At 37.5% G+C, this 27903-nt stretch overlaps 6 protein-coding genes across 7 annotated transcripts; 4 read left to right on the plus strand and 2 right to left on the minus strand.

Moving 5' to 3' along the window:
• Positions 1 to 618: 618 nt before the first annotated feature.
• On the plus strand, positions 619 to 5521 carry LOC105157317 (MA3 DOMAIN-CONTAINING TRANSLATION REGULATORY FACTOR 1). Of its 2 annotated transcripts, none has more exons than XM_011073709.3 (4): positions 619 to 864; positions 959 to 1282; positions 3285 to 3379; positions 3474 to 5521. In XM_011073709.3, exons 2-4 carry the CDS (start codon positions 1003 to 1005, stop codon positions 5250 to 5252), a joined length of 2154 nt encoding a protein of 717 aa, XP_011072011.1. In that variant the 5' UTR covers positions 619 to 864; positions 959 to 1002; the 3' UTR covers positions 5253 to 5521. The 2 variants fall into 2 exon arrangements, with proteins under 2 accessions (XP_011072011.1, XP_011072012.1); XM_011073710.3 differs by having other exon boundaries at positions 980 to 1282.
• A 648-nt stretch (positions 5522 to 6169) lies between these two features.
• LOC105157318 (tetratricopeptide repeat (TPR)-containing protein) lies at positions 6170 to 12570 on the plus strand. Its single transcript, XM_011073711.3, is given in 12 exon segments — positions 6170 to 6437; positions 7516 to 7738; positions 8807 to 8899; positions 8977 to 9078; positions 9307 to 9474; positions 9563 to 9651; positions 10058 to 10179; positions 10305 to 10486; positions 10750 to 11034; positions 11953 to 12100; positions 12187 to 12518; positions 12520 to 12570. Coding segments are annotated over 12 exon segments (1968 nt in total). The 5' UTR covers positions 6170 to 6264.
• A 2754-nt stretch (positions 12571 to 15324) lies between these two features.
• LOC105157319 (uncharacterized) lies at positions 15325 to 16426 on the plus strand. The gene has a single exon (XM_011073712.3). It carries the CDS (start codon positions 15501 to 15503, stop codon positions 16242 to 16244), a length of 744 nt encoding a protein of 247 aa, XP_011072014.1. The 5' UTR covers positions 15325 to 15500; the 3' UTR covers positions 16245 to 16426.
• A 2506-nt stretch (positions 16427 to 18932) lies between these two features.
• Positions 18933 to 21931, minus strand: LOC105157320 (Haloacid dehalogenase-like hydrolase (HAD) superfamily protein). Its single transcript, XM_011073713.3, has 8 exons — positions 21484 to 21931; positions 21063 to 21133; positions 20651 to 20809; positions 20283 to 20349; positions 19877 to 19972; positions 19644 to 19690; positions 19368 to 19448; positions 18933 to 19287 (listed from the first exon to the last, which is right to left on the minus strand). The coding sequence occupies exons 1-8, from the start codon at positions 21793 to 21795 to the stop codon at positions 19164 to 19166; spliced, it is 957 nt and encodes a 318-aa protein (XP_011072015.1). The 5' UTR covers positions 21796 to 21931; the 3' UTR covers positions 18933 to 19163.
• Positions 21932 to 22786: 855 nt separating this feature from the next.
• Positions 22787 to 25544, plus strand: LOC105157321 (ABC transporter G family member STR-like). Its single transcript, XM_011073714.3, has 4 exons — positions 22787 to 23208; positions 23288 to 23467; positions 23554 to 23822; positions 23903 to 25544. Exons 1-4 carry the CDS (start codon positions 22852 to 22854, stop codon positions 25542 to 25544), a joined length of 2448 nt encoding a protein of 815 aa, XP_011072016.1. The 5' UTR covers positions 22787 to 22851.
• Positions 25545 to 26348: 804 nt separating this feature from the next.
• Positions 26349 to 27575, minus strand: LOC105157322 (TPR repeat-containing thioredoxin TDX-like). Its single transcript, XM_020692477.1, has 4 exons — positions 27475 to 27575; positions 27361 to 27370; positions 27198 to 27305; positions 26349 to 26612 (listed from the first exon to the last, which is right to left on the minus strand). Exons 1-4 carry the CDS (start codon positions 27573 to 27575, stop codon positions 26349 to 26351), a joined length of 483 nt encoding a protein of 160 aa, XP_020548136.1.
• Between the last annotated feature and the right edge of the window lie 328 nt (positions 27576 to 27903).

The following is a 27903-nucleotide window of genomic DNA, read 5'->3' on the forward strand; positions in this document are numbered from 1 at the left end:
GACATGAGCGGTATTTTTATCGAACCAAGGAGGTAAGTGTTATATTTATCTGTTTAGGGGAATAAATGTTATATGACGAATAATTTAGGGGGCAAAGTGTATTAAAAATAAACCCATATATTTTGGACACTCCATTTCTAATTATAAAAAATAAATAAAAGATTTTGGTGTGTTTTATCCATAAAAGTCCAAAATTGGCACCTCCCCCATTATAATTTGTTCCCTAATTACCTCATTAAATCAAACTTTTCTTTCCGCCTAAGATTCCTCAAAATCGCATTAATTTCAAATAGAGCAACTTTGCCTTTTATCCTTAATCCTCCTTCTAATCTCAATTACCTCTCATTAATTACAGTTCTTAATTCCAGGGGTATTTACGTAATTCACTCTCTCTACATCCCGAAACCCTAACCGCACCCCATCGCCCACCGCACTGATGCAGCCTCGGGAAGAGAAGCAATTTCAAAGGAAATTGTAGAGCAGCGCAGGGAATGGTACCGGAGTGGAGCAGTGGAGAAATCCGCTTAAAGCGCCAAAGCCACGTGGACGCTGTTGTTTAGGTGATGACGTGTACATGTAACCGTAGCCTCCCTATTTATTCGCTTCGTTCTCATCCATTTCCTCTTTGTCTCTCGCTAACTACAGTTTCTCTCAGAAGGAAAGAAAGCGCATAAACACACACTCGCACACACTGCTTCGGCACACACAGTGGTTCAATCGGACTGCACGCACTCGAAGACGCACTCGGGCGTGGTTGTGCGTGTTTGCGAAGATCGGAGTCTCGATTGCTTCTCCAGTTACTATCTCCTCGCTTGGCTCGAGATCCGAGCCAAGACCAGAGGAATTTTGCTGGACTTGCCAGAGGTAAAAAGCATGAAATCCGGCAACTTATGTAGTGAATGTGTATAGCTTCCGATATGGAATCTGAAATGAATCGGTGTTGTTTTTTGTATGTCAGTATTGTTATTTTCGTGGATAGGGTTTTGTTGAGAAGAGGTGAAAATGGCTAGCAGCGAGGGGTTTCTGACGGAGGAGCAGAGGGAGATGCTGAAAATAGCTTCTCAGAATGCGGAGGTGATGTCATCATTGTCGCTATCGTCGTCTCCGAAATCTCCTGGCCCGAGGTCTCCCCGACCGAAGTCTCCCGGTCAGAATTCTTCTGTGCTGTCCGAGCACCACCATGTCAAGGCCCCGGGTGGAGGACATTCTGCTATGGTTGGGGGCGTGGCGGTCAGGCATGTGCGGCGGTCGCACTCTGGGAAACTTATCAGAGTTAAGAAGGGTAATTTTCCGATAAAAGTTATTAGTCAATATCTTATATTTTTCAGCTGTTAAGGTATTTGAGCCATTCTGTACAGTAGTTTAGTTGCTGTTGGACGTTCTGGTGTGAAAGGTGATACCTTTTTCTAGATGTTTCCGATGGAGGTTATATTCTTTGATTTAGTTGTTGGGATTAACTCGGTATAGACTAAGATTGCCTTATGTAAATTGGTGGTGAACACTTAAAGTTTGTGGTGAGAAGAGATATACAAGAATGTGTTTACATGTTTTACTTCTTCTTAATCAATGTTAAAGATGAAACAGTGTTAACATCTTTGATAAAGGATTCGTATTTTGCAACTTCTCCCTTTTACTTTGAGGCAGACTGAATGTTGGACCGGTAACAGTCAAGTCTAAAACACAATCTGGATTCCTCAACCAGTCAAAGAAGCCCTTGTAACGTGTTGTCTCCCTTGTTTATATCCAAGGATCGGATTTTGGTGGTGGCAATCATTCAACTGCCATTTTGCCTTATGTGGCATCTAAAAAGGGAGCAATTCTGTAATTGTCACCGAAATGCTATGTCTGATACTAGATTGTGAGCAGCTAAAGGTAAATGCTAGAAGTGTGACTTTCTTCTGAAACATTTGATTTCCGTGTGAAATGAACATGACTCTTTCCTTCATGAGGAAATCTGGTATTAGATGACAAGGTACCTTTTACTGATGCCTTATTTTTAAGGATAGCAATACACATTTACTTTCCTCAATTTTCCACCAGATATTTGAGGAACTAGATATTGCTTTTCAATTTCATGTCACTCTGCCGAAGCATCTATTATGGCCATCTCCTGTTAAGCTTTTGCGTTTATTAGAAAAGTATTGCCTTCAGAGAGTGGACAAGCTTGTTTCCAAATATATGTGAATTGGGGAGCTGAAAATGAACCAGAATAGAATGGTTATGCATGTTGTCATACATGTGACTTTTGCCGTTGTTCAAAGTGCTAGTGCCATCAGAATTTCCATCTGGATAGATAATGAATTTTTTTTACATGTGTTGTAGAAAGCTTTGCAATGCCTACCAAATCTCTTTGATATGTGGCCAAAAAAACATATAACATGGAAGGAGTTTATTATGTTGGCATCCTTTCACTGTTGGTATGCTTTTATCCCCCTTCACTTTGTGCTTTTTGGCATGCAATGAATTATAAAAAATCTACAGTATGAGTCAGCTTCATGCTTAAGAACAATTTAGTATAATTAGTTGGGATAAATTTTAGTAAAATCAAGGGAGTGAGAAGTATGACCACAATGACTATATCTGGACCTCCTGGTACGTGCTGCCATCTTTTAGTGTTCTCACAATTATGAGTATGGAAGCTTTAATCCTTGTTTTATTTCCATTTTTTTGGAAGTTTGTATATCCTCTAGAGTGTTGATGTGTACATGTGCTTAGGTCGATGCTTGATTATAAATATGTGACGAATGCAAGCACATTCTTGGACCAGGACATATGCTGCAAAAGATGATTGGGCAACTATGAAAAATTACTTACTCTTATTATGGTTGTGCAGATTACAATTTGGCAAAAATCTGGCTGGTTGAGACAGATCGCATGCGTAATATGTTACAGTTGGGTCAAAATTCTCTCTTGAAAAATAAAATTAAAAAATTGCCTATAACTTAATTTGCATGTTATATTTATCCCAGATGTTTGATAACACTGACAAGTTTTATGTTTGTCTCTCAAAAGCAAAGCTCTAGTTGCTTTGTATACATGGTCCTGGAATCAATTCAATTTGTTGTATTTCATGCTTTCCCACATGATGTCATGGAGCCAGGCTCCAAATCTACTTTATGTTTATGTTTGTTGCTTTCTTGATTATTGGGTTAGTAACAGGTATTTTTCATTTTGGTTCAATGTCTCCTTCTGGCTAGAAATTATTATTCTTTTTTTCCCCTTAAAACCTCTTAGGCAGTTCTCCATGTCTCACATGTGATTGGTTATCCTGATGTTGATGATAGATGGTGCTGGCGGCAAAGGAACCTGGGGAAAATTACTCGACACAGATGGTGAATCTTTCATTGATCGAAATGATCCCAACTACGACAGTGGCGAGGTAATTATGTATTAAGTATCTTTATATCGTCTGGTATTTGAATAGTCCTTTCTGCATATCATTTAATAATTCCCTTCACTCTGCCTTGGAACAGGAGCCTTATGAGCTTGTTGGATCAACTGTTTCTGATCCTTTGGATGAATATAAGAAAGCTGTGGTATCTCTTGTAGAGGAATACTTTACCACTGGTGATGTGGAAGTGGCTGCCTCTGATCTTAGAGAACTAGGATCAAGTGAGTATCATCCATACTTCATTAAGCGTCTTGTTTCAATGGCCATGGACAGACATGATAAAGAGAAGGAGATGGCTTCAGTCTTGCTCTCAGCCTTGTATGCTGATGTTATAATGGCAGCCCAGATTAGTCAGGGTTTTTTCATGCTACTTGAGTCTGCGGATGACCTGGCTGTGGACATTTTGGATGCTGTTGACGTGCTTGCTTTATTCATTGCTCGAGCAGTGGTAGATGACATTCTACCCCCAGCTTTCATCACCAGGGCCAGCAAAATGCTCCCAGAATCATCTAAGGGTTTTCAGGTATTGCAAACTGCTGAGAAAAGCTACCTCTCAGCACCTCATCATGCAGAGCTTGTCGAGAGACGATGGGGTGGTAGCACCCATCTCAGTGTTGATGAGGTGAAGAAGAAGATTGCTGACCTTTTAAGAGAATATGTCGAAAGTGGAGATACTTCCGAAGCCTGTAGATGTATTAGACAATTAGGTGTGTCATTTTTCCATCATGAAGTTGTGAAAAGAGCTTTGGTTCTAGCAATGGAGATTCGAACTGCAGAACCTCTCATCCTGAGGCTGCTAAAGGAAGCCGCGGATGAGGGTCTAATAAGTTCAAGTCAAATGGTGAAAGGTTTTACTCGATTAGCTGAGAGCCTTGATGATCTTGCCCTTGATATTCCCTCTGCCAAAAAAATGTTCCAATCCGTTGTTCCCAAGGCAATATCTGAAGGATGGCTTGATGCATCTTTTGTAAAATCTTCAGGCAAGGAAGGGGGGAAATCAGAGGAGAAAGATGAGAAGTTGATGCTCTACAAGAAAGAAGTTGTTACCATAATTCATGAATACTTCCTCTCAGATGATATCCCTGAACTGATTCGGAGTCTGGTAGATCTAGGGATGCCTGAATATAACTCGATTTTTCTAAAGAAGCTCATCACTCTAGCCATGGACCGGAAAAACAGAGAGAAAGAAATGGCATCTGTTTTGCTCTCTGCTCTGCACATAGAGATATTCTCAACAGAAGACATAGTCAATGGTTTTGTTATGTTGTTGGAATCTGCAGAAGACACTGCACTTGACATTTTAGACGCATCAAATGAACTTGCATTTTTCCTCGCAAGGGCTGTTATAGACGATGTCCTTGCTCCTCTGAATTTGGATGAAATTGCCAGTATGCTGCCACCAAAAAGCAGTGGTAGTGAAACGGTATGTATGGCCAGAACACTTACAGCAGCACGTCATGCTGGGGAGCGGATCCTCAGGTGCTGGGGTGGTGGCACCGGCTGGGCTGTTGAGGATGCAAAGGACAAGGTTCAGAAACTTCTCGAGGAATATGAAAGCGGTGGAGTTGTTAGTGAAGCTTGCCAATGCATTCGCGATTTGGCCATGCCATTTTTCAATCATGAGGTGGTGAAGAAAGCATTAGTTATGGCCATGGAGAAGAAAAATGACAGGATGCTGGAATTGTTGCAAGAATGCTTCAGTGAGGGGTTGATCACCATCAATCAGATGACCAAAGGTTTCAACAGGATCAAAGACGGGCTCGACGATCTGGCTCTTGATATCCCAAACGCAAAGGATAAGTTTAAGTTCTATGTTGAGCATGCTAGAGAGCACGGTTGGCTCCTGCCGTCATTTGCTTAGTTTATGGTGGTTACAATACACCTTATTGCTCTCTGCTGTTGTTGCGTTGTTTCTTTTTTCTGTCCGGCACATCAGAAGTGGATAGATCGGTGATGATCTCAATCCCTTCTGTTATGTCCTCTCTTTCATTTCCTGCATCAGCCTATGAAGGTTCTGAATGTACAAAATTAGGTCTGTGGTTTGTTTCAAGATTAGCTATAGACATGTGCTTTTGAATGTTTAATTGTTTTAATTTTGAGGTTAGAATACGAGAGGGGAGTTATGTCTCATTCAAATGTTCAACTTGCAAACCTCTGTTGTGCTAGTAGTATACTACAGTAGTATGTCTTAATATTTTGAATAAATAGCACCGACATTTCTCTATTAATTAATATATAACTTTTTTGACATTCTATAATTTATGCAGGTCAACCAATGTAGTTATTTATACAATTTAAAACAGGGATTCTGGCAAAATTGTATTTTTATCATATGATAGAGGTATTGCACTTTTGGTTTCATATGTTACGAGTTTGATATTTTGACCTCAAATGATGACAAAATGTTGTAGATGTGATCTCGAAGTTTAATAGATTTGGTTTTAAAATTTATTAAACTTGGGTTCCATAAGATTAGTTCATGGGATTACATTTACAGTATTTTTCAATTGTATGACTTCTTCAAGTACGAGACTAAGATTGCAACCTCGATGTTATGGATTAAAGATGCAATTTTGCCAGAATATATTTTATTATTTTGAGCTGAAAAGGAAAAGTAGGGGAAAATGATTAATTGGCAATAATTTCAAATTTATCATATTATTTGGGCAACTCCAATTACATCTCTTGTAACTATTCAAGTTAGAAATTCAAAAAATGCAAAAAGGAAAGTGGAAGAATGAAAGGTCTAAAAAGCCCTTCTCCGAAACCGAAACCTATTTCTTCTTCCAACATATGTTCAGAGCATTTTTCAGCACACATTTCCCTTCTTCTTCTTCTGTCTTTGAATTTCCAACCACCTCCGCCCAAGAAAAATGTCTCGGCCGCACCCGCCTGCCGCCGTTCCTTCTGCCGAAGCCGAGATTCTCGCCGGAGATACCTCCATGAAGCCACCGCCGAGACCGATTGTTATGGCTGACCTCAACGTTGACCCACCGGAAACCGACGCCTACACTTTTTCTTCTTCTCCTTCCGTTCCTCTTCCGAGGTTCAACTTTAATGAGATATTCTGACTTTGGCTGACTTGTTCTACTTTGTCTTACGTTTGTCCAAGTATGAAATTCATTTGTGTTTATGCGATTGTCAGAATTAGGTATTTTTGAAAGCCGAGTTGAGCTGTTTTGACATTGGCCTGTGTCGTCACATTAAATTTATCCTGAAATAAATGACTGGTTTTGGAATTCACATAAACATTAGAGCATTTCTGAGTTGGTTCGTGGGATGCCGAGTCACCTTTAAGAGGCCGGAAACATGAAGCTTACTCAGGCTAGTATATAGGTAGTTTTCAGATGTAAGATGTTGCATATTTCATTCTTTTCAACAACTTTTGTTCTTTTGGTGTATTGATACAGAGGTGCATGAACATATCTGAAGTTAGTGGTAGGGTATTAAACGATAACAAATAGAAGATGAGAAAAGAACCCGCAGAATGGCTTTTGGTAGCTGACAGTGTGATTACAGAAAAAGATTCAAACATGATATTCATTTGCATCGGCTTGTTTGGTACTAAATCCTAATGTGATAGTAATTCAGTCTTTGTTCTGTTTTTCTGAGTGTAAACAGCTCTGCATGTGCAATAGATTATTTTGAGGGAAAGTTATCTAGTAACATTTAGCGTTGGACGTGTCACGTATCTCAAGCCATCCGGTGAATGCTCAATAAGAAAGGATTGCTCGTCTCTAATGCCTTTGGTTGCCTATTCAAAACCAAAAAGCATGATACAACTTTTTTCTATTTATTGATACCACTCCACCTGAAGCAATTAATTTCTTGTACCAAGCGCACGTAATTTTTCCTTTTTTTTATTATTCTCTGTTTATCACTTTAAGCTGTTTCTTTGCTCTCTTACTAAGTTCATGATTGCTGCTGCGTCATTGTGCAAACATTCGCAAATATAACTTACAAACTACCAAAAATAAAAACAAACTTTTATTTCAACCTAAGTTGGTGTCATGGCAAATCCAGATTCTGAGTCCAGGCTGGGAATAACATTTAATTTTGTGTTAGATTTTTGAGAACTTTTCCACACACTATTGATTCCTGGTGGTTTTTGATCAAATTTCTAGGATAAATATTGATGAGACAATTCTAGAAAAAATGAGCTTTACAAGTAAAGACGCTGAGGCATTTGATGCAGAGACTTCCCAGTCAAAAAAAGTTGGAAAATGCCGTTCAAAACTTATGAAAGTGGAGTATCCTCCTGATTGCGGTGGAGCTGAAACAGATGCTGACCAAAATGGTCATGGGGTTGCCACTTCTCGTGAGGAAAAAGTTAGCAGCCTTAAAACTGTGAGTTTATTTTCACATCTTTGATATGATAGTACACCTCCTTCCAGCAAAGGAATAAGGAAATGAAAACCTAGGCAGACGCGCCAGAAAAAGATTCTCCTTGAACTGATGAAGTCTCCCTCATGGCCTGTTAACTTCTCATGCTCAATATTTGGAGGACTGCAAAAGTTTAAGTTATTAGCTGCATAATTGCTTCATTTTGCACCTGAAATAGGACACTAAATTTTGGTTCTAAACATTAGTTCTATCTACCAGTTTGGAACACTCATTATAGTTATTAAAGGGTTTGTGAACCAAATTATCTGTAGTCCTACTCCCCAAAATAGCAATTAGAAGCCCCATATCTAGTTTGGATGTCTGGAAATAATGTTCCACTTCTAACATGGTAATTCACTATTCAAAATTATCTTCATTTAAGGTTAAGATATGACTGCCTTTATTTTCAACCCTATTCAAAATCTAAAGATGCACAAAACATTTCACTTTCTCAACTCATCTAAATTTTGTTCTCATCTCAAGTGAGCCCTTTCAGTTCTGGACTGGGGAAGTATGTAAATAACTAGCCAAAATGTGGCTTGAGGGATTTTAAAAGCAACAGATACAGAAGAGAACTTCTAACATTATTGCCGCAGGAACTAATACTCTGTAGCTTCCAGTTGAATTCTATTGGAATTTATTTTGCTTTCAGGTTGACTTCTATTAAAATTCTGTTTTTGTCACAGCAGGGGAACGTGCTGTCTTTATCCACCTTAGTTGATTTGAGACATAAAACATAAAAAAGAGTATATATTATCTTGTTGTACATCTCAGAAGCGAACTTTAGATAATTCTGCAGAACATGAACATTAGTTTAGGCACATGCAAAATGTTATGTATCACTTAGGTCACATTTAAGATGACTCAGATTTAGGTGATGGCAAAAAGTAAAATGGAACATACTTTTGGAGCTAAATCTCTGTCTGCTCCTTTCATGCAGCAGCACTTATTGAAAGCAAGCCCAAGATAGAGATTGGGCTAAGGCTCTTGCATGACTTAGCTCAATCTGACTTGTTTTTGCATCATATTCAGGGATTGGTACATGTTGCTCGAAAGATGCCAAAGAATATGCATGCACATTTCGTACTTGGCTTGATGTACCAAAGAATGGGTCAACCTCAAAAGGTACTTTTTGAGTTATGTCATGTCTGTTAATTGGTTGTACGTATGTCTTCGATACCATTCACCTTCAATTTTTACAGGCAATTTTGGCATATGAAAAAGCAGCAGAGATACTACTTCGCTCTGAAGAAGAAATTGACAGACCAGAGTTACTTTCTGTTGTTCAACTTCACCATGCACAGGTATGATCAAGTTTTAAGGCAAAATATGTAGCATTTTGCAATCTCACTAGTCCTAGTTGAAGTAATAAACTTGGTTGGTTCAGCATCACTGTGTACAGGTGGGAAAAAAATCTATACTGAAAATGCAATGGCATAAAATTTTCTATCATTCTTATTTATAAGTAGTCAGGTTGGTAAATTTTTTTTCCCTCTTTTGCTGATATTTATTTTGTTTGATTGCTCATGCAGTGTATACTCTTAGAAAGCTTGGAGAATTGTAGTTCAGACAAAGAACTTGAACCTCAAGAACTTGATGAAATTTGTTCCAGGTTGAGGGAGTCTATGGAGTCAGATGTTAGACAGGCATCTGTTTGGAATACACTTGGTTTAATACTTCTTAGAACTGGTCGCTTGCAGGTACAAATAGTAATATACTTTGTGTAGATAGCAAGAGTATATATGTATATAATAAGGTTTTATCTAACATGACTTCTGGTCTTCCTAGAGTGCTATATCTGTATTTTCTTCTTTGTTGGAGATTGCCCCTGACAACTTGGATGGCCTTGGAAACCTTGGAATTGCCTATCTTCAAGGGTAAGAAGGATATGTTGCAATATTGTGGTATATGTTGTACTACTGATATGATCCATAAACAAACAAAATTTTGTGAACTTGCAGTCCTCAAAGTTTATTAGTTGTTCCAACTTGACCAAAGTCTACTAGGGTTGGGGAGGTTGTATGCCATAGAGTAGCAAAGTATTTCAACATGATTTTGATGTGCAACGCCTCCTCCTCAGCAAATTATTATTTTCTCAAGAGTGATCCAGGACCGCCAGATTATGATTCTTTTTGGTTTTCCAATTAGCGTCTGTTTCCTATAGTGCTATTTGACATGTTTTGACAAGTATCACACCACTCTCGCAGCTGTTTGTATATCAAATTCTTTTGCTTAATTCATGATTGCTAATTTGACTGTTGATTTTAACAACTTGTTTTTCAGTGGGTATTTGGAACTTTCAGAGAAGTGTTTGCAAGATTTGGTTCTGAAGGATCAGAATCATCCTGCAGCTTTAATCAACTATGCTGCTTTACTTTTATGTAAATATGGATCAGTTATTGCAGGTATCACTACAAAATTTATGATGTCTTAAACAAATGTCATAATCTGTATCATTGAATGCTTCTAACTTTCTCTTGTAAGCTTTTTATACAAAGAGATATCACTAATTCAAACCCACTATGCATAGGCGCGGGGGCTAATGCTGATGCTCAGACTTCTGGGGATGAAGTTATAGCAGTTGATGTTGCCAAGGAATGTTTATTAGCAGCTGCAAAAGCTGACCCCAGAGCAGCTCATATTTGGACCAATCTGGCCAATGCATATTATTTGATTGGTGATCATAGAACTTCTGGAAAATGCTTGGAGAAGGTGTTTTAGCTCTGTGCTCTAGTTATTGTTTCTGAAACATAGTTTACTTAGTATTTTCAATTTTCTGTTTCGTACTTCCTTTATTGGGAAAATACCATAATTTGCTTTCTGGTGAGTGAAGTATTATCATTCGAATAATAAAACTTTTATCCTTTTCTCCAGATGTTTTCTTTAGTGCCTCATGATTGTCAAACCTCTGGGGCTTTGATCTGTGAACTTTGTTAACAACCCTAATTATTATGGCTGTCCTTGTTATTTTCTAGGCTGGAAAACTGGATCCAAATTGTTTGGCTACACGGTATGCTGTTGGTGTTCACCGTATTAGAGAGGCGGAAAGGTCCCAAAATCCCAATGAACAGCTCACTTGGGCAGGAAATGAGATGGCCTCAGTGATAAGGGAAGGAGATTCCATCCTCATTGAGCCCCCAATAGCATGGGCAGGTCTTGCTATGGCGCACAAGGCTCAACACGAGATTGCAGCAGTATTTGACATTGATCCAACGGAACTGCTAGAAGTTAAAGAACGTGCTATGTACAGTCTAAAGCAGGTTATTAGTTTTATCGTAACTCATTAATGTGGTTTGATGTTTCCTTTCATGACATGTTTCTAGAAGAGTGAAAACGGAAAAGCTCAAAACTCTTGAAGGGTTCTTGCAAAACAAAATTAAATTGTTTAAGCATGTCACATCAATTTTGACGCATAGAGAAGTGAGTTTGTTATATAATTTGGAATATTCTCATATATTTCCACTTCTAGAGAAAAATTGCATGGAATACTTGATTTGTAATCTTATAGTGCTAACTTATCCTTTGTTTTCCATGTTTCCTCACATGGATTTCTTTTTTCAGTTAGTGTGCAATCATACCCAGAGGGCCTATTAAGAATTGACGAAACAGAACATAGGAGAACTGGGTTCAGATTGGATCCTCTTGTTTAGATCTGAAGTAGGATTTTAACCATTTCTACAAGATTGTTTGAAGGCTCAATTTAAAGAAAGTAGACTGTAGACAAACTTTTTGTGCTTCAATTTGTGGTTTTTCTCTTCTTTCTGAGGTTAAGGTGCATTCAATGGTTTTAAACAAACTGAGTTTATTTGAAGACCTTGATCGAGCATGGTGTATGGTCTGCTTATTTTAACACACAGTATTTGAGTTCTGTATCTTGGTTCTGAAATTTGTGTTCTCATTTGTCTACTCCATGATAAGTTATTTATCTCAACTTTAGCTGAGCTCTTCTTAATAGAATTATCAAAAAGGTTTGAGAAAAGATAGGTTGAATTACAACTTCTTATGTAACTTAATTCATTAGTCACCCAGAGCCTGAACTTCTCCGCTCTTAATGAATTTGTGAAATCCACATTTGTTTGATGGGTTGAGGAGGTGAATGGGCTGTCAAAGCTGCATTGAAGAAAAGAAAGCTTAGTAGAAGCACAATGCTAACGTTTATTGTCGTGGACATTGATTAGGCGATAGGTGAAGATCCTGATGATGCTGTACACTGGCACCAAATTGGCCTTCATTGTCTTTGTACGCAGCAGCTTAAAATGTCTGAGACATATCTCAAGGCAGCAGTTGCTCGTTTTAATGACTGTGCGTACACATGGTCAAATCTTGGTAATTTGCAACTTTTAGATTTTCCATAGAAATGTGTGTTTAAATAATAATGTTTCCTTTGGTTAAGTTGCTTTTGATGGTATTAGGTATTTCACTTCAGCTTCTGGAGGAGTCTTCACAAGCTGAAGAAGTGTATAAACATGCTCTGTCATTAGCTACATCCCGACAGGCACATGCTATTTTTTCCAACCTTGGGAACTTCTATCGGCAGTTAAGAAAATATGCAAGTGCAAAAGCAATGTTTAGCAAGGCTCTCGAACTGCAGCCAGGTTATGCTCCCGCATATAATAATCTCGGTCTCGTGTTTGTAGCTGAGGGTCACTTTGAAGAAGCCAAGTTTTGCTTCAAAAAGGCGATTGAATCGGATCCATTCTTGGATGCAGCCAAATCCAACGTGATTAAAGTGGCTACCATGTGCAAAAACAGATACTAGCTTGTGTTCATGCCTCATTTTTGATTCGTTAAGGTGAAACTGAAGGTAATGTAGTATTTGAGTAGCACCTATCATACATATCCTAATAGTAGGAGTTAAGCATGCATTAGGCCATCTGCAACCTCAGTCCACGGTACTTTCAGTTTTATGACATCTGTTCCTCAATACTACATTATAAAGTCCATACCCCGAATTATAGTAGTAGTATTTCTGGTTGAATTGATTTGATGGTGGCGTCAAATTTATAGTGCACATTGTTAACTGGTCAAAATATCATGAGATGTACTAATAGTCAACTGAATTCTTTGTTTCAGTATGTTTAAATGCGTAGGTAATAAGAGAAGATTATGTGGTTGTTACCTGTTAAAGCTTTTCTTAAATTATCACTAGTGTATGTCTTGGTTTCCACTTTGTTGAATCTCTCCAAATTGAGGTGCTTCTGATGCAGTTGTTAGGGCAATGGAGATATTGGGCAACGAATGGTTAAGTTATATTTCCAGATTCTACCAATTGTGCAAATCAAGCATTGTCCCTGACTTCTGAAGGGTATGGTTGCTCATGCCTTGTCTTGCATCATTGAGCCATTGCTGGATCTAATGATATGCACCAGCATGAGATAATCATTCAACTTCGATTCACAAGGGAAGCTGTCGTTTTAACTTCAGCATCTGCCTGCTGCTATCATAAGTTCCTTTTCTGTTGTTGGTCCACTAATCAGCCCATTATCAAGGTTCATGTTTTGGCTTGCTGCTGCAGCTGTCAAGGATGTGTGGGAACAATTGGGAGTCCTTTCAGGATGTCCCTTGAGATCAAGATACGCTTCTTTGAGATGAGGGTTCATTTGATGAGCTGTAGAATATTATAGAAGAGTTATTTGTGCTATTTTGGGCTTGAGGGCAATCATGACAAACAGGGTAAGAAGATTCAGCTAATGTTGATTAGGGAAGATTATTGATCTGAGAAGAGGGCCATATTGTTAGAAAATCTTCCACATATTGGACGATAAGGCAGTGCCTAGGAGGCAGGTTTGGGTCACAGGAGTGCTGCCGCTGTTGGTGGCTGCATATTACCTGTTCAAACCAAGTTCACAGCTCGTGTTAAGTTCAATGCAGAATGAAGAGTAAGGATCTCCATGTCCCAAGACATGGAAAAATTTGGCATTCATGTGGTCTAATTGGTGGCATATGCCGGTGCATCATCTTATCCTATGCTGCATCTGGGCAGATAAAAATGGTATATATGATGAAAAGACATCACACTGAACCAAACCAGTATTTTCTGGTGCGGTCCAAAATCTTCAAATTGCATAGAACTCTCTGCTTGGTTGACCTTCGGCAAGGACACATGAAGAGGTCAGATGTGTGTTCTCTAGCTCTTTATCAACCACTGCAGCCGATAAGTCAATAGGTAAAGCATAATAACAATGACACAATTGTATGTGTACATTTGCAGAAAACTCGCAATTACAGAAATCAATTGTAATATTCGTTTTGTTTTGTGATTTTGTAAATTGTAGGTTCTGCATTGTCAACTTTGAATTTTCTGTTTCTTTTTTTTTTTTTTGTTTTTAATTTATATATATAGAAAGTGGAACGTTTGGAGAGTTTATGAATAGTATCATCAAACTGGCATTTGGTTTTTCTCTACGTATTTTTACGTACAAATTGTTCATTACATCGATGTTCTATTTCATGTGACATTTAGAACTGTGACTGGAGTTAAATTGCACATATCGAGTTATTTGAAAATATTATGAGAATGCCCAGAAATTAAGCTCATACCTTTTGGTGTAAAATAGGTATGCAACTATTTAAACATCGAATCAGCTGAAAAAGAGATTTTCTCTTTTCCCCTCTGAAATGCAAAAAGAAAGAATTTGAGTGGTGAATGATGAAGTTGTGGTGGTGTTACAGGATGACAAGATCCTGAGTTCGTGGGCGTGAAACGAATTCCAAGACATTCCAAATTCCCATTTTCAGAAGTAGAGATTTATGGGCGCATTAAGGGGACATTCTACCTACTGCAACTGGCCCATAAAACTAGTCATACTCTACTTCATCCATTGCCAGTTTTTCTTGATTACTTCACCCCCCACAGCCCAAATATACCTTCCCTAGTTGCTTACTAAGCAAATTAACACAATGTTTCCACTTGATCCATTTACAACCCATTAGATCAAAATGAATGGTTATGATTCTAGAACCATCAATAAGTTGAAAACACTCATTTTTCTTTTAACATGAACATTATCAATAGATGATCTAAGAATTCTAATTCAAATTGAGTTTGGTCGTATCTAAACTAATTATATAAAAAATGCAATATAATTATCGTATAATTAATTCACATGATAATTATACTATATTTATTATATGATTGATATGTTGGATCAAACCTAAATTAAATAAAACTTTCAGTGTAGTAGAAGATTATACACCTGACCCGCACTCAAAAGGATGGATTGATGTGGTTTAGGGTGGGGTGGGGAGATAATGGGCATTAATTAGAAGGGGATATAGTTGGACGCATATGGACAGGAAAAAGAATAAAATTATTTGTATTGCATTCAAACCCACTACTCCCCATTCATTTATTGTTTTATTACTTTGATTTGCATTGCATGTGAACTATAAAGTCAATGACACTATTGAACTCACACACATTCATAATTCTTTAATTTCTATATTCTCCACCTTTTGTTTGCTTTGTTGAATTCTCCTCAATTACGTGTGTGTGTGTATTCTTGATCATTTCTGTCCTTTTCATTGTGGTATACAATACTTTTGTATTTTCCTATATACACATCTATTCCAAGACTCTCCCCAAACACACACTGTTCACTTCTGCACTTTGCATTTAGCCCTCCCTTCTCTCTCTCTCTCTCTCTCACACACACACACACACACACTAAACACAAAGAAAACTCAGTCGTTTACTCAGAAGAAAAACACATCCATTCATGCAGACATGAAAACGGATCTTCAAAAACTACCCTTCATCCTCAAACCTTTCATCCTCTCCATCTTCCTCTCCCTACCCTTCTTAGCCTTTCTCTCCCTCCAAACCACACGTCCAGCTCTCCACAAAACCACCACAACCACACCCGAAAACCTCCCTTCAGATCTCAAGATCCGACCCGGCTACTCCTCCTACGATGAATACCTCCAACGCCAGCTCAACAAGACCCTCAACCCCAAACTCCGACAAATATGGACCACCCGCGACTGGACCCGAAAGGTCAAGGTCTTCTCCCAGTTTTTCGAGAGTCTGAAGCAGAGACAACTCTTGTTTAACGGGTCAAAATCTCTATGCATTGGCGCTCGGGTGGGGCAAGAAGTAGCTGCCCTGAAACGGGTGGGAGTCCATGACTCCGTGGGAATCGATCTAGTGCCCTATCCTCCACTTGTCCTGAAGGGCGACTTCCATCATCAGCCGTTCAATGATGAGACCTTTGATTTCGAGTTCTCAAACGTGTTTGACCACGCGCTTTATCCATGGAAATTCGTGGGGGAGATCGAACGGACGTTGAAGCGGGGAGGGGTTTGCGTGTTACACGTGTTGCTATCTCGACGGGCGGATAAGTACTCGGCCAATGATCTGTACAGTGTGAAGCCATTACAGGAACTGTTCAAGAACTCGGAGCTGGTTGAGGTAACAAGTATTGATGGATTTGGGCTGGACACTGAGGTTGTCTTTAGGAAAAAAAATTAATTAAAATTAAAAATATATATATATATATATTTTCTGTTATTTGATGATCACAAAGAATTCATAGAAGGGTATTCTTGAAATTTGACACTCATTATTCTTTGATTTAATTTTAATATTTTCAAGATTATTGTATCCAAGGTTTCAAATATATGTTTGTACAACTATATTGGTTCTTCTTTCAACTTTGATTTATTTCTTGCTTTTAAATGGAGTCGAGCTTGACTGTACTGAATCAATCACATTATAACAGTATTATGATTATCATGTGATTATTTTAAATCTTGTTTAAATTACTTGCAAAACCAGCATTTAATAATACCCTAAATATTCAAAAAAAAAAAAAAGGCATGAACAATAATATATGTAGTAATAATTGAAATAATGTTGTTGATTAATTATATACACTTACTTTAGGGTACACCTAATAAAGTGAAAATAATAATGTGTTATTATGATAAAGTGTGAGTGAGAAGGGATATCAATTATGTCCAAAAGGAACATGCTTTATATCATCCCTTCTCTTCTACATAACTCCAAACTTGTGCTCTTTTGATTATTATTATTTATTAGGGTAAAATTACAATGAGTTTATAAAGTTTGGAGCAATTATAAATATTTCACTGTTATTTAAAAAATTATCAATATTCCCCTTGTTGTTTGACGAAAGTATGTAATTTTTGAATGGAGACTTGCAAATGCCAATTTTGTCATTGTTGTAATTTTTTTTAAAAAAAATAAATAAATTATAACCCATAGTCCATAAAGACATTTTGATCAATTCACCGCAAAAATTGATGAAAACATAACGGAGGCTAATAAATTGAGGTTAGAGTGCGGTTCAAATTAGAAGTATTGATAATTTTTTGAATAATAAAAAATTATAGTAGTTATGTCGAATTTTATAGGAGTTTATTGTAATTTTATGCTATTTATTATAATAAAATTAAAAAGAAAAAACAGAAATGAGAAAAGGTCAAGAGAAAATGATGTTTGCAACGGCTAAAGATGATAAAAGAGGTGATGGATGGACCACAACATGAATATGTCCCACTAGGAGACTACATTACACGACAATTCTTCTCCTCTTTTTCTTCAAAAAGGGACAAAGAATAAAACATCATTGTAATATTAATTAAGAATAAGTTACAAATTGAAATTTAACATAACTACAAATAATCTCGTTGTTTAAAAAGTATCAATACATTTCTGGTTCTAATGGTTGTCTAACAATTAACTCAATCCATTAGGTTTTTGTTCATTTTTTGTGGTGAACAGACGAAAATGCCCTTTTTAATTATTTTGTAATTTTTTTTACTTTTTTTAATTGATAATTTATTTTTATAAGTTTAAATTTTTTTCATCCACCCCATTCAATTTTTTCAAAAAATTTTAATTTAATTTTAAAAAATACAATAAGGACAAAATTGACAATTTCATCCATCCATCCATCCATCCATCCAAAGATTACATAATTTCATCAATCATTAAGGGGTATTTGTAATTTTTCGAATAACGAGAGAGTATTCATAATTATACGAAACTTTAGAAGAGGTCATTGTAATTTACCCCTTAATTAATCAGCCCCCACTACTAAATACTGTACTAATTCTCTTGTTATTACTAAATACAAAATTCAATATATCAAAAAAGCTAGAACGTAAAATATTTAAATCGAATTCTCTAACTTTTTTTTTTTTTTTTTTCAGGTAAGTTGGCACAAAAAATTTCGATTTAAATGGCCGATGAAAAAATCTATTTTGATGAAATGAAAAAATAAAACATGTACGCAAACCTGATTCAGACATGATCCAATAATAGTAACGAGAAATAATTAAAATTGCTCGTGTCGAAAGTTGGCAAGAACATGACTATTTATGGACAAAGAAATAATATTTCTAAATCATTGTCATTACATAATTAATAATTCATGTTGGAAAAGAATCCTTCTTCTGAATTCCCCTTCCACATTCAATCAAATTATTGAAACATTGTTAGGGTGCATTTCTTCTCTACAAAATTAAGCCACAAATATTTTTAATTTGATAATTTATCTCGTTCTGTTAGTTCATGTGTGTTATATAGATTATGGCGTATCCCTTGACCTATCGAGGGAGCAACCACCAGTTGAACACTGTTGTACTGTACGATCTTATTTTATTAATGAAACTTACATTCACCCCTAAAAAAAAATATTTTAAATTTGAGCCCACTATCCTAATTTATTTGGTAATTATTATTCGAGAAAATAGTCCTAATAATAATGTCCATCTAATAATTGATTCATTCTATTAGCTGTTGTTGGAGCCTCATCCCAATTTTATATTGAATTGTCTAAAATGCTATTTTAGATCATGAACTATAATTTTTTTACATTTTTTTAAAACTTTATTTATTTATTTATTTTTTGTATAATAACGTCCATCTATTATCAGATTTTTTTTATATTTATTATTTTTTCAAAGAAAAAAAAATTCAACAAGGGTAAAGTTGACATTTCCACCTTGTTATCAAGGATTACATAATTATCTTACATATTTGCAGTATTGTTAATATTTTTCAAATAAGGAGAAATATTTGTAATTAGATTAAATTTCAGGGGAGCTCAGTATAATTTAACCTAATTTGTTTTGGTTCAAATTGTATTTAATTGGTTTTTGAATAATCAAAAATATATTTAAATGTACTGAATAATATAATTTCTCGTACCAATTCACAAACAAATAAGTAACCAAATTTTTATATGTTTTGGTACTGCAAAAATGCAAAAAAAAGAGAAAAACAAATCTTTTTACTGCACTATTTCAAACAAAGAATTTTTGCAGTCATCTGATACAGTGAAAGAAGAGGATGAGATAAGTTGAAAATCTCAGAATGGGTGGGAAGAACACATGTTGAAGACGGAAATGAAGTGGAGTGGGATCAACTAACATATTGCTTCTCAAGAAGGCTCCCACAGAATGCCAAGTCGAACCGTTCCTCCGGAGGATCACCGATGCAGTCGAAAACTGCATCAGCATTCACAAAATCCTCATCGCCCGTGTACCTGAAATTCCACAGTTTGGAAGTCATCTGTGGAAATTTAGCAGAAAAATGAGGCTGCATTAATAGGATACCTCAACTTACCCGCTCTTTGTTACGATACATGTCATTCCTGCAGCCTTGGCAGCTGCAAGACCGATTGCGCTGTCTTCCACAACAACGCAACTACAAAGAATAATAGCACTGTTTAGATGGTTTAACGTTCTAACAGAAACAGTAAACTCTTGTAGAGTTGTTGATTATCGAGCATCAAAGTTTCTTCTTTGGTACCATGAAATGTCTGTAACTAATCACTGAACCTTTAGGTATGACAGTCTTGTAGATGTAAAAGGTTGTCTGATTTTAGTAATGAGGATGTACCTTGAAGGTTCGACTCCCAGTGTTTCTGCAGCTAACAGATAAATTGCCTGCAACGCAAGGCATCAGTTAAGACTTCGACAGATGATACCAACATGACTACATTTATGTTCCCAAATGCGTGTGCAAAACAAAGTTGTACTTTTATGGTTCTTGTTCATAAACCATATAAGGTAAGGTGATCTTGCTGCAGAAGCTATGGCATTTAAGTTCAGGTACAAGGGTGTGAAGCTTACTGGATCAGGCTTCTTGCGAGGAACCACATCTCCAGCAAATATCTGGATTTTTTCTGCTCGTTCGGGTCCTAACAAGAATGAAACTACAGCAGAGACCTGACACTCACCACAAGGTTTCATCAGCAGTAGGCTATCAGCTGTAAAACATGAGATCATATTTCACATAACAGATTCTACAATCAAGACGAGTAGTAGTCTGTAATGGTACAGACAAATATCAAATAAAGTAAATCTATTCATTCTAATTTCCAATGGTGACGATCTGACAGCTTAACTGTTAATAAAGACCACTCGCTGAAGTTGCTCCTATCAGTATTGTCCGTAAAATGCCTTATGCCGCAGTGGATAATCCACATGGGCAATAGTATAAGTACAATAGAAAACTTAAGAACCTGATAATGCATACCGCCTTCTCGTTTGAAGTGCTGCATACAGCAACATTGACTCCATTTCCGAGAGCCTGATCTATTAACCTGTTCAAAAGAAAAGGGATTTGAGCTCTGAATTTTGGAGAATAATATATTCAGAAAGCATATACTCAGACATGGGAGAAAAAATTATTACAACAAGGCCACAATATAGGTCAAATACGCAATAACATTAATTTCCAAGAATCCTTATCATTTATATGGCATATTGGTCCGAAGGATACTGTTCAGATGATATGAATGTTCTCCTTGCTTTCTCAGAACACATGTAAGAGTAGTGGATTGAAGGTTTTCGCTGCAAATTCTTCAGAAAGGAAAATTGCACATAGATTTAGCAGCAGCTTACTTTGCAACACCTGGTCGAAGAGGCAGCAACTTTTTCTCGATAAGTGCCATAAACAGTTCCGTCTTTCTCTTATGAAGTGATGCTACGAATTCCTTTCTTTCTTCATCGCTCTTGGGGGCTTTGTCCGGCCACCCCGCCTTATTGAAGTAGGCCGTCATCCTGGAGTCCGACCAGCAATAAACATATCATATAATTTCAGCAAATATATTCCTCAGCAATTCAAGATAATTTCACTAATGTGAACTGTGAATTCAAGTTGTTTTCTTTCTCAAAACGCGAAATCCAAAATCCACACTTCCATGCTAGAGCAAAATCAATGTAAAGTTGATTAAGCAAAGGTACCTCAGGAATCAGGCAATCACATAACAAGCCCAAAGAACTATGCAGAAATTTCCCAGAATGGTGAATGTACCTTTCTTTTCCACCCCCAATTTTGAGCAGTTCACCGTACAAATCCACGTCCCAAGTAACTCCCAATTCTTTCTGCACAATGAAACAATTGAAGATGTTCACTCAATCCCATAACAAAATCTTAATCGATCACACATTAGCATTAATTCTAAAGGACAAAACTTCTCTAGTTTAAGAAGCCCATTCAGCGAGATAAACAACCAACACTATCTCCACTCATCTAGACACATAAAATAAATATACACACAGCAGAACTAAACAAGAACTATTTTTCAATGAATCATGAAAACAAAATTAGCCCACTTCGCACCAGCAAAAACAGAAAAATTAAACAAGCAATTCTTTACAACAAATAATGAAAGCCAAGGCAAACAAAGAACAGAAAAGACAAGAACAGCTGAGGAACCGCAAGAGTAAAGTACTTCAGCGAAAGTTTCATTGAAAGAAATGCGGTGGCCATCTTTCTCAGTGTCAACCAACACACCATCACAATCGAACAAAAGAGCCTTGGGAAGAACTGATGGTGCAGCAGAAGCCATGCATTTCACCACTCCAAACCCCCTCCCACTGCTTAAAGTTCTTTTCTTGATTCTTATGCTGGCTAATCTTGAACCTCCTAGTATCTTGGAACATGACGATGATGATAAAAGAACAGTCTTTTTGGTAAAAAATTGGGTTTTTGCTGATGAACATGAAGCTGTGAGTGGTGGAGGAGAGATGGCTTTTGATGCCATTGCAATTCTTCTTCTTTTTTTTTTTACTCCTCTCGTTCCTATGCTAAGGTATGATTTGGTTGAAATGCGACGATCCTTTGTTTTGTTTTGTTTGTGTCCAAAGTTATCCTCATGTTCATCTCCACAACACACAGAAACCAACCATGATTTTTCCTCCTTTTTTTTTATCTTTTTCTTTCTTGCTGATTTTGTATTCTTGGCTTTTTTTTTTTTTTTTCTAATTATTTCTCCCTGTCACAGGTCGACAAAATTTGTGGAAGACAGGAGTTTAGGGGCATGTTGGACCTTTCACTATTACAGAAGGATCTATTTGGTGCAAACTTATATGACACAGGAAAATGCTGTCTATCTCTTCATTCATCATCAATTCCTTGTCCTAGAAAGTAATAGTAACTGAGAAAAACAGTTCGCTGTCCCAGAAGGAAATAAGCAGAGAGAAGTGATTAAAGAAAAGCCGAATAATATCAATGAAATGTAACATAAGGAACAGTATTGACAGATGCAAGAAACCATCAAACTAACATTCAGAAAATTGGAAGAAATGTAATGAAGGATTAATGAACTGAAGCAGGCGGAAAAGACATCAAAATTGTAAGAACACTAAAGTGAAATTACTACTGTAGAAAAGCAGCACATAAAAGAGAGGGCAGCTGAAAGAGAGCCTGATATCCAGTCCTTTCAACTGAATTACCAGAGTTCAACAACTGCCCTTTCCTCCGGAAGTATCATCAAGCAACGCCTACTGTTGACACTCAACAGGGAACAAGAAATCACTAAAGCACAACACAAACAAGACAAAGAGAAAAGATTGTCTTTACTGCATAAGCAAACAATATAAGAATTTGTTGTCTGCAACAACGAAGTATCATCGGTAAAACCAATGTGATTATGCTGACAGTATTCTTCAGCTACCTTCCAAATCCATTTCATTCATTTCTACCGTCTCCATCTCCAGCCCCTGCATTTATACATACTTTATGTCCCTGTTCTTACTCTTAAGGAGGAAAGTTAGTAGCTGGAAACTGAGTGTTTTCTCAATCAAATAAAGGGAAACAAATGGCAAAGTTTGCACGTACAGACGCGAATAGGAACCTTGAGACATTGTTGGACTTGGATAAAACTGCTCCAGGGAATAAAAATATTACGAGGCAGCCTACACGGAAGTTGATTCCAGGCCATGGCCTTGAATTCAAGAACTTATCATACAGCGTCTTGAAGAAACAAAAGAAAGATGGTGTGTGGATCACCAAGGAAACTTATCTTCTCAATGACATTTCAGGGCAGGCCACGAGAGGTGAAATTATGGCCATTATGGGGCCTAGTGGAGCCGGCAAGTCAACTTTTCTTGATGCTTTGGCTGGTCGGATAGCGCAGGGGAGTCTTGAAGGCTCTGTCAGAATCGACGGGAAACAAGTAAATGTTTTCAACTAAAGAGCTAGGTAGTGTAGTAGAAATATTCTTTGTTATGGATGAATAAGGTTCCCTTTTGCAGGTGACAACCAGTTATATGAAGATGATTTCATCCTATGTGATGCAAGATGATCAGCTCTTTCCCATGTTAACTGTTTTGGAGACATTCATGTTTGCAGCAGAAGTTCGGCTTTCTCCATCTATCTCCACTGCTGAAAAAAAGAAAAGAGTTATTGAACTTCTTGATCAGCTTGGTTTGACAGTATGCATAGTCTCTCCAAACTCCTTCCTCCTCCGTTCTGTCCCCTCATGTGATTTCTTGGGTGATATTTATTTGTGTTTTTGCAGAGTACAATGCATACATACATCGGCAACGAAGGTAATAGAGGAGTCTCTGGGGGAGAAAGGCGAAGGGTGTCTATTGGGATTGACATAATCCACAAACCATCACTTTTGTTTCTTGATGAGCCAACATCAGGTCTTGATTCGACGAGCGCTTTTAGTGTCGTTGAAAAGGTGAAGGATATTGCAAGAGGTGGCAGCATAGTCCTCATGACAATCCACCAGCCTTCCTTCAGAATACAAATGCTCCTGGACCGTATCGTAGTTCTTGCAAGGTATGTGTATCTTTTTATGTGAATCAATTCATGACATATGTCATTTTCTAGGCTAAGCAAGTGTTAACTTATGAGTACAGAGGTAGACTGATTTACATGGGAAGTCCAGATGCGCTGCCTTCCTACCTCTCTGGATTTAAAAGGCCAGTTCCAGATGGTGAAAACAGCATTGAGTATCTTCTGGATGTGATCAAAGAGTATGATGAATCAACTATCGGACTTGACCCGCTCGTTCTGTACCAACGTGATGGGATCAAACCGGACAGAGTGGCTATGACCCCAGTTCGAAGAACACCGAGAAGGCCTAAGACTCCACTCACAAAGAGTCCCTGGTCTAGATTTATCAGCCTCCATAGCAGCCAGTTTTCAAATGGAAACATGACCCCTCGAGCACAATCAAGGCAGTTCGATTCTAACAATGATGATGGAGAAGATGATGAAGAAGACTTTGATGCTTCGTTGGAACGAAAAAGCAGGATACCTCATACGCCCATGAGCATGCATAGTGGAGTCTATCATCCTCGGTTGGCTTCTCAGTTCTACAAAGACTTCTCAGTGTGGATCTATCAGGGTGTCAGGGGGACCCCCCGCCGGCCTCCAACATGGACTCCAGCAAGAACCCCCAGGCAAACTCCTATGTCCAGTTCAAGAAGTCATATATCAAACCATTACCCCACTAATCATAGGAACCCTCCACATACAAAAACTCCAACAGTCTTTAGCCCTGCACCTGATTCATATGCACCTTCTTATGAAGAATTGAACATAGCAGAAGAAGTACTTGATGAGCCTGAGCACAGGAACAAATTCGCCAACCCCTGGCTACGTGAAGTGGCGGTTCTGTCATGGCGTACGGGCCTCAACGTGATCCGTACCCCAGAGCTATTCTTGTCCCGCGAGATTGTCTTGGCAGTAATGGCTCTGGTTCTGTCATCCCTTTTCAAGAATCTTAACAAAGAGGACTTTAAAACCATCAACCGCCTTCTTAACTTCTACATCTTTGCCATCTGCCTCGTCTTCTTCTCTTCCAATGATGCTGTCCCAACTTTCATCCAAGAACGATTTATCTTCATACGCGAAACGTCCCACAATGCTTATCGAGCTTCATCTTATGTCATCTCCTCCCTCATAGTGTACCTCCCATTTTTTGCAGTCCAGGGCATCACATTTGCAGCAATTACCCGATACATTCTCCGCCTGAGGTGTAACATCATATACTTCTGGCTGATCCTCTATGCTTCACTTATAACCACGAATGCTTATGTGATGCTTGTGAGTGCAATGGTTCCAAGTTATATCACCGGTTATGCAGTAGTTATAGCCACAACAGCTCTCTTTTTCTTGACTTGCGGCTTCTTCTTGAAATCATCACAAATTCCCAGGTACTGGAGATGGCTGCACTACATATCTGCAATCAAGTACCCTTTTGAGGCACTGCTGATAAATGAATTCAAGGGCACGAAGTGTTATCAAGGCAAACCTGAAGACCTTTCACCTGGCCCTCTTGGAGAGATAAGGATCAGCCAACTGCATAATACATCATCAGCTGTAGCTCAGGATCCAAAGTGCATGTTGATTGGTGAAGATGTTCTATTCACTATGGATATTCATAGCATCGAGAGTATTTGGGTTGACATCGGCATTCTGCTGGCATGGGGAGTTCTTTACCGGCTTTTCTTCTATGTGGTTCTCAGGTTTTATTCCAAGAATGAGCGAAAATGACGACTTGTATCCTTCTTTTAACTTGAAGATCTCCCAAAATTCAGATTTCTATGACAGGAAGCACATAAAAGATTGTACCACAATGACTTCATTCCAATATTTTAGATCTAAAAGCATAGTTTCTCAAGGTATGAAGATTGCATTCTCGGAAGGAGGTATAATCTTCGTCAGCTTGGAAATGAAAATTTTCTTGTACCCAAAAGGAGTAATCTTGTAGCAGTAGTTCAGATTATGTTTGATTTTTGTGTTCGCTCTATTCTAGAGCATCCATCACACTACAAACTTCAAGGGTTAAACCATGTCATATCCTAACATATTTTGTTTGACTCAAGTACTTAAACAGAACTGAAGATTTCAGACAGGCAACAAATGCTCATAATCTTTCATTTCACAATGTCTAAGGGCAGAGATCAAGGAGCCCTCAGAAATACTACAAATCAACAAAAGCTCGACACAGTGTGTCCTCCATCTCCATGTTTTGTCGTTAGTTATTTAACAATTTTCAATACTCTTACCCCCTCAACTTTTAAGTAGAAGTGCATAAAATTCTTCATAAGTACAAAATTTGGTTAATCCACTACTTCATTGTATTGTTGCCTTTGAGAACAAATTCTATAATACTACAACAAACACACAAGGGAAAGCATGAAGAAAACAAGACCGCTGCATGTTATCAGAAAGTCAATCATTTAATCCCTTCAGTTTGCAAAACTGCAAAGAATGTGAATTACACAGAAAGATCATGATCTCTAACATGAATAAAGCAACAATTGTGCAGATGCCATGTGATAATGCTTCAGTTCTTCAAATGCAAAATATTTGCTTTATCCCCATTTTCTTAACAAGGTTCGCATGGGCCATATCGACATCAATTATTATATCAGCTTCTCTGCTACTGTTAATCAAGAAGAAACTTGGAATGCTGTAGACATTCCACTCAATAGCTACATACTTTGCCTTGTCGGTATCAACTTTCAGAAACACGACTTTTGGATATTTTGCAGCCAAGCTTGCATAGTGGAGCCATGTAATGACAGGGGCCGGACCATGTTGCAGTAAAATAAACAACTGCAAGTGGGGACAAATTTGAAGCAGCCCTCAACTTGATTCCAATTTCACTTGAAGACTTAATCTCAATTACCTTTCCTGTAGAAAGATTCCACTCGTATAGGTCACAAACATAGAACGAAACAAAAGAACTTGATCTTGCAAAGACATGCACTATTTCAATATATTTCTACTCCTTTATCTGTTCTTTTTTATGTGAAAGGCTTCAACTACAAAGCTTTAACTTTAGACAGCATAATTGAATTTGTAACTATGGAAATGATTTATCATATCATACTGGTCAGAAGAGAAATCCGATAAACGTACAGTGCATCAACAAGCCAGCATTTTCAGCTTTCTGTTGAAATATGAAAAGAAAGTAATTTTACTCAACTAGAAACACTTAAGGCATGGGAAATTAAAATCAGAACAAAAATAAGTATGATTGAGGAAGAAACAACCATAATTTGGCCAGATCATAATTCAAATTACTAACATGAAAACTTCCAGTTCTTTCACTAGAAGAGCAATCTCAAAGTGCCGAAAGATCTTCACTACATAATATATTGACCATAAAGCAACTGCACGCTAAAATTAGAATGATACCTGGGCCAGCCTCAGCTTTTCAAGCTCAATTTTCCGCAGCTCCCTTTCTTTGCGAAGGCGTTCATATTTTTGCCTATGCTCTTCAATCTTGTTAGCAAAAGGCTCAACCTAAAGAGTTTGAAGCAACATCTATTACATTATCTCAACTACGGAAATTGAAAACCTTGCCAAAACTAGAAAACAAGTATGACAATTAAACCCATGTAAGTTGGCAATAGTGATGGCGTTTTTCCTTTTTTTCTTTTTCCTTTTGATGAATAAACCTGATTAAGCTTACCCTTTGAGCATCATACTGGTCTCCACATCAAAATCTAACTCTGATGCTACATGGAGATCAATTCTTGCAGCTTCCCATGAGCCCAACAATGCCTTTGCCATTCCACATGCTTTAAATCCTTTAGCTAAGCATGGGTTGATCTAACATGCCATCACATAAATTACATTTTTGGCTTAAAAGATAATATATATAACATATAGTATCTTCCATGCATCAATTGAGCGTTGGATTCAGTTAATAGCCCATATATAAAAAGGCACCTGTAAAGCAGCATCAGCATCTCGGATTGCAGCATTTGGTTTCTTCAGTTTTACGAAGACACTAGCTGAAGGAAAAAAAATATTCAGATGGTAACAGAACGTAAAATACTAGTAAACATGAACGTTTATAAATTATTTTCAAGCTTTCTTGATCAACAGGCTGATACAG

The sequence above is a fragment of the Sesamum indicum genome, linkage group LG3 (genome assembly GCF_026168435.1).
Source record: "Sesamum indicum cultivar Baizhima isolate 11 linkage group LG3, ASM2616843v1, whole genome shotgun sequence".
Taxonomy (NCBI): Eukaryota; Viridiplantae; Streptophyta; class Magnoliopsida; order Lamiales; family Pedaliaceae; genus Sesamum; species Sesamum indicum.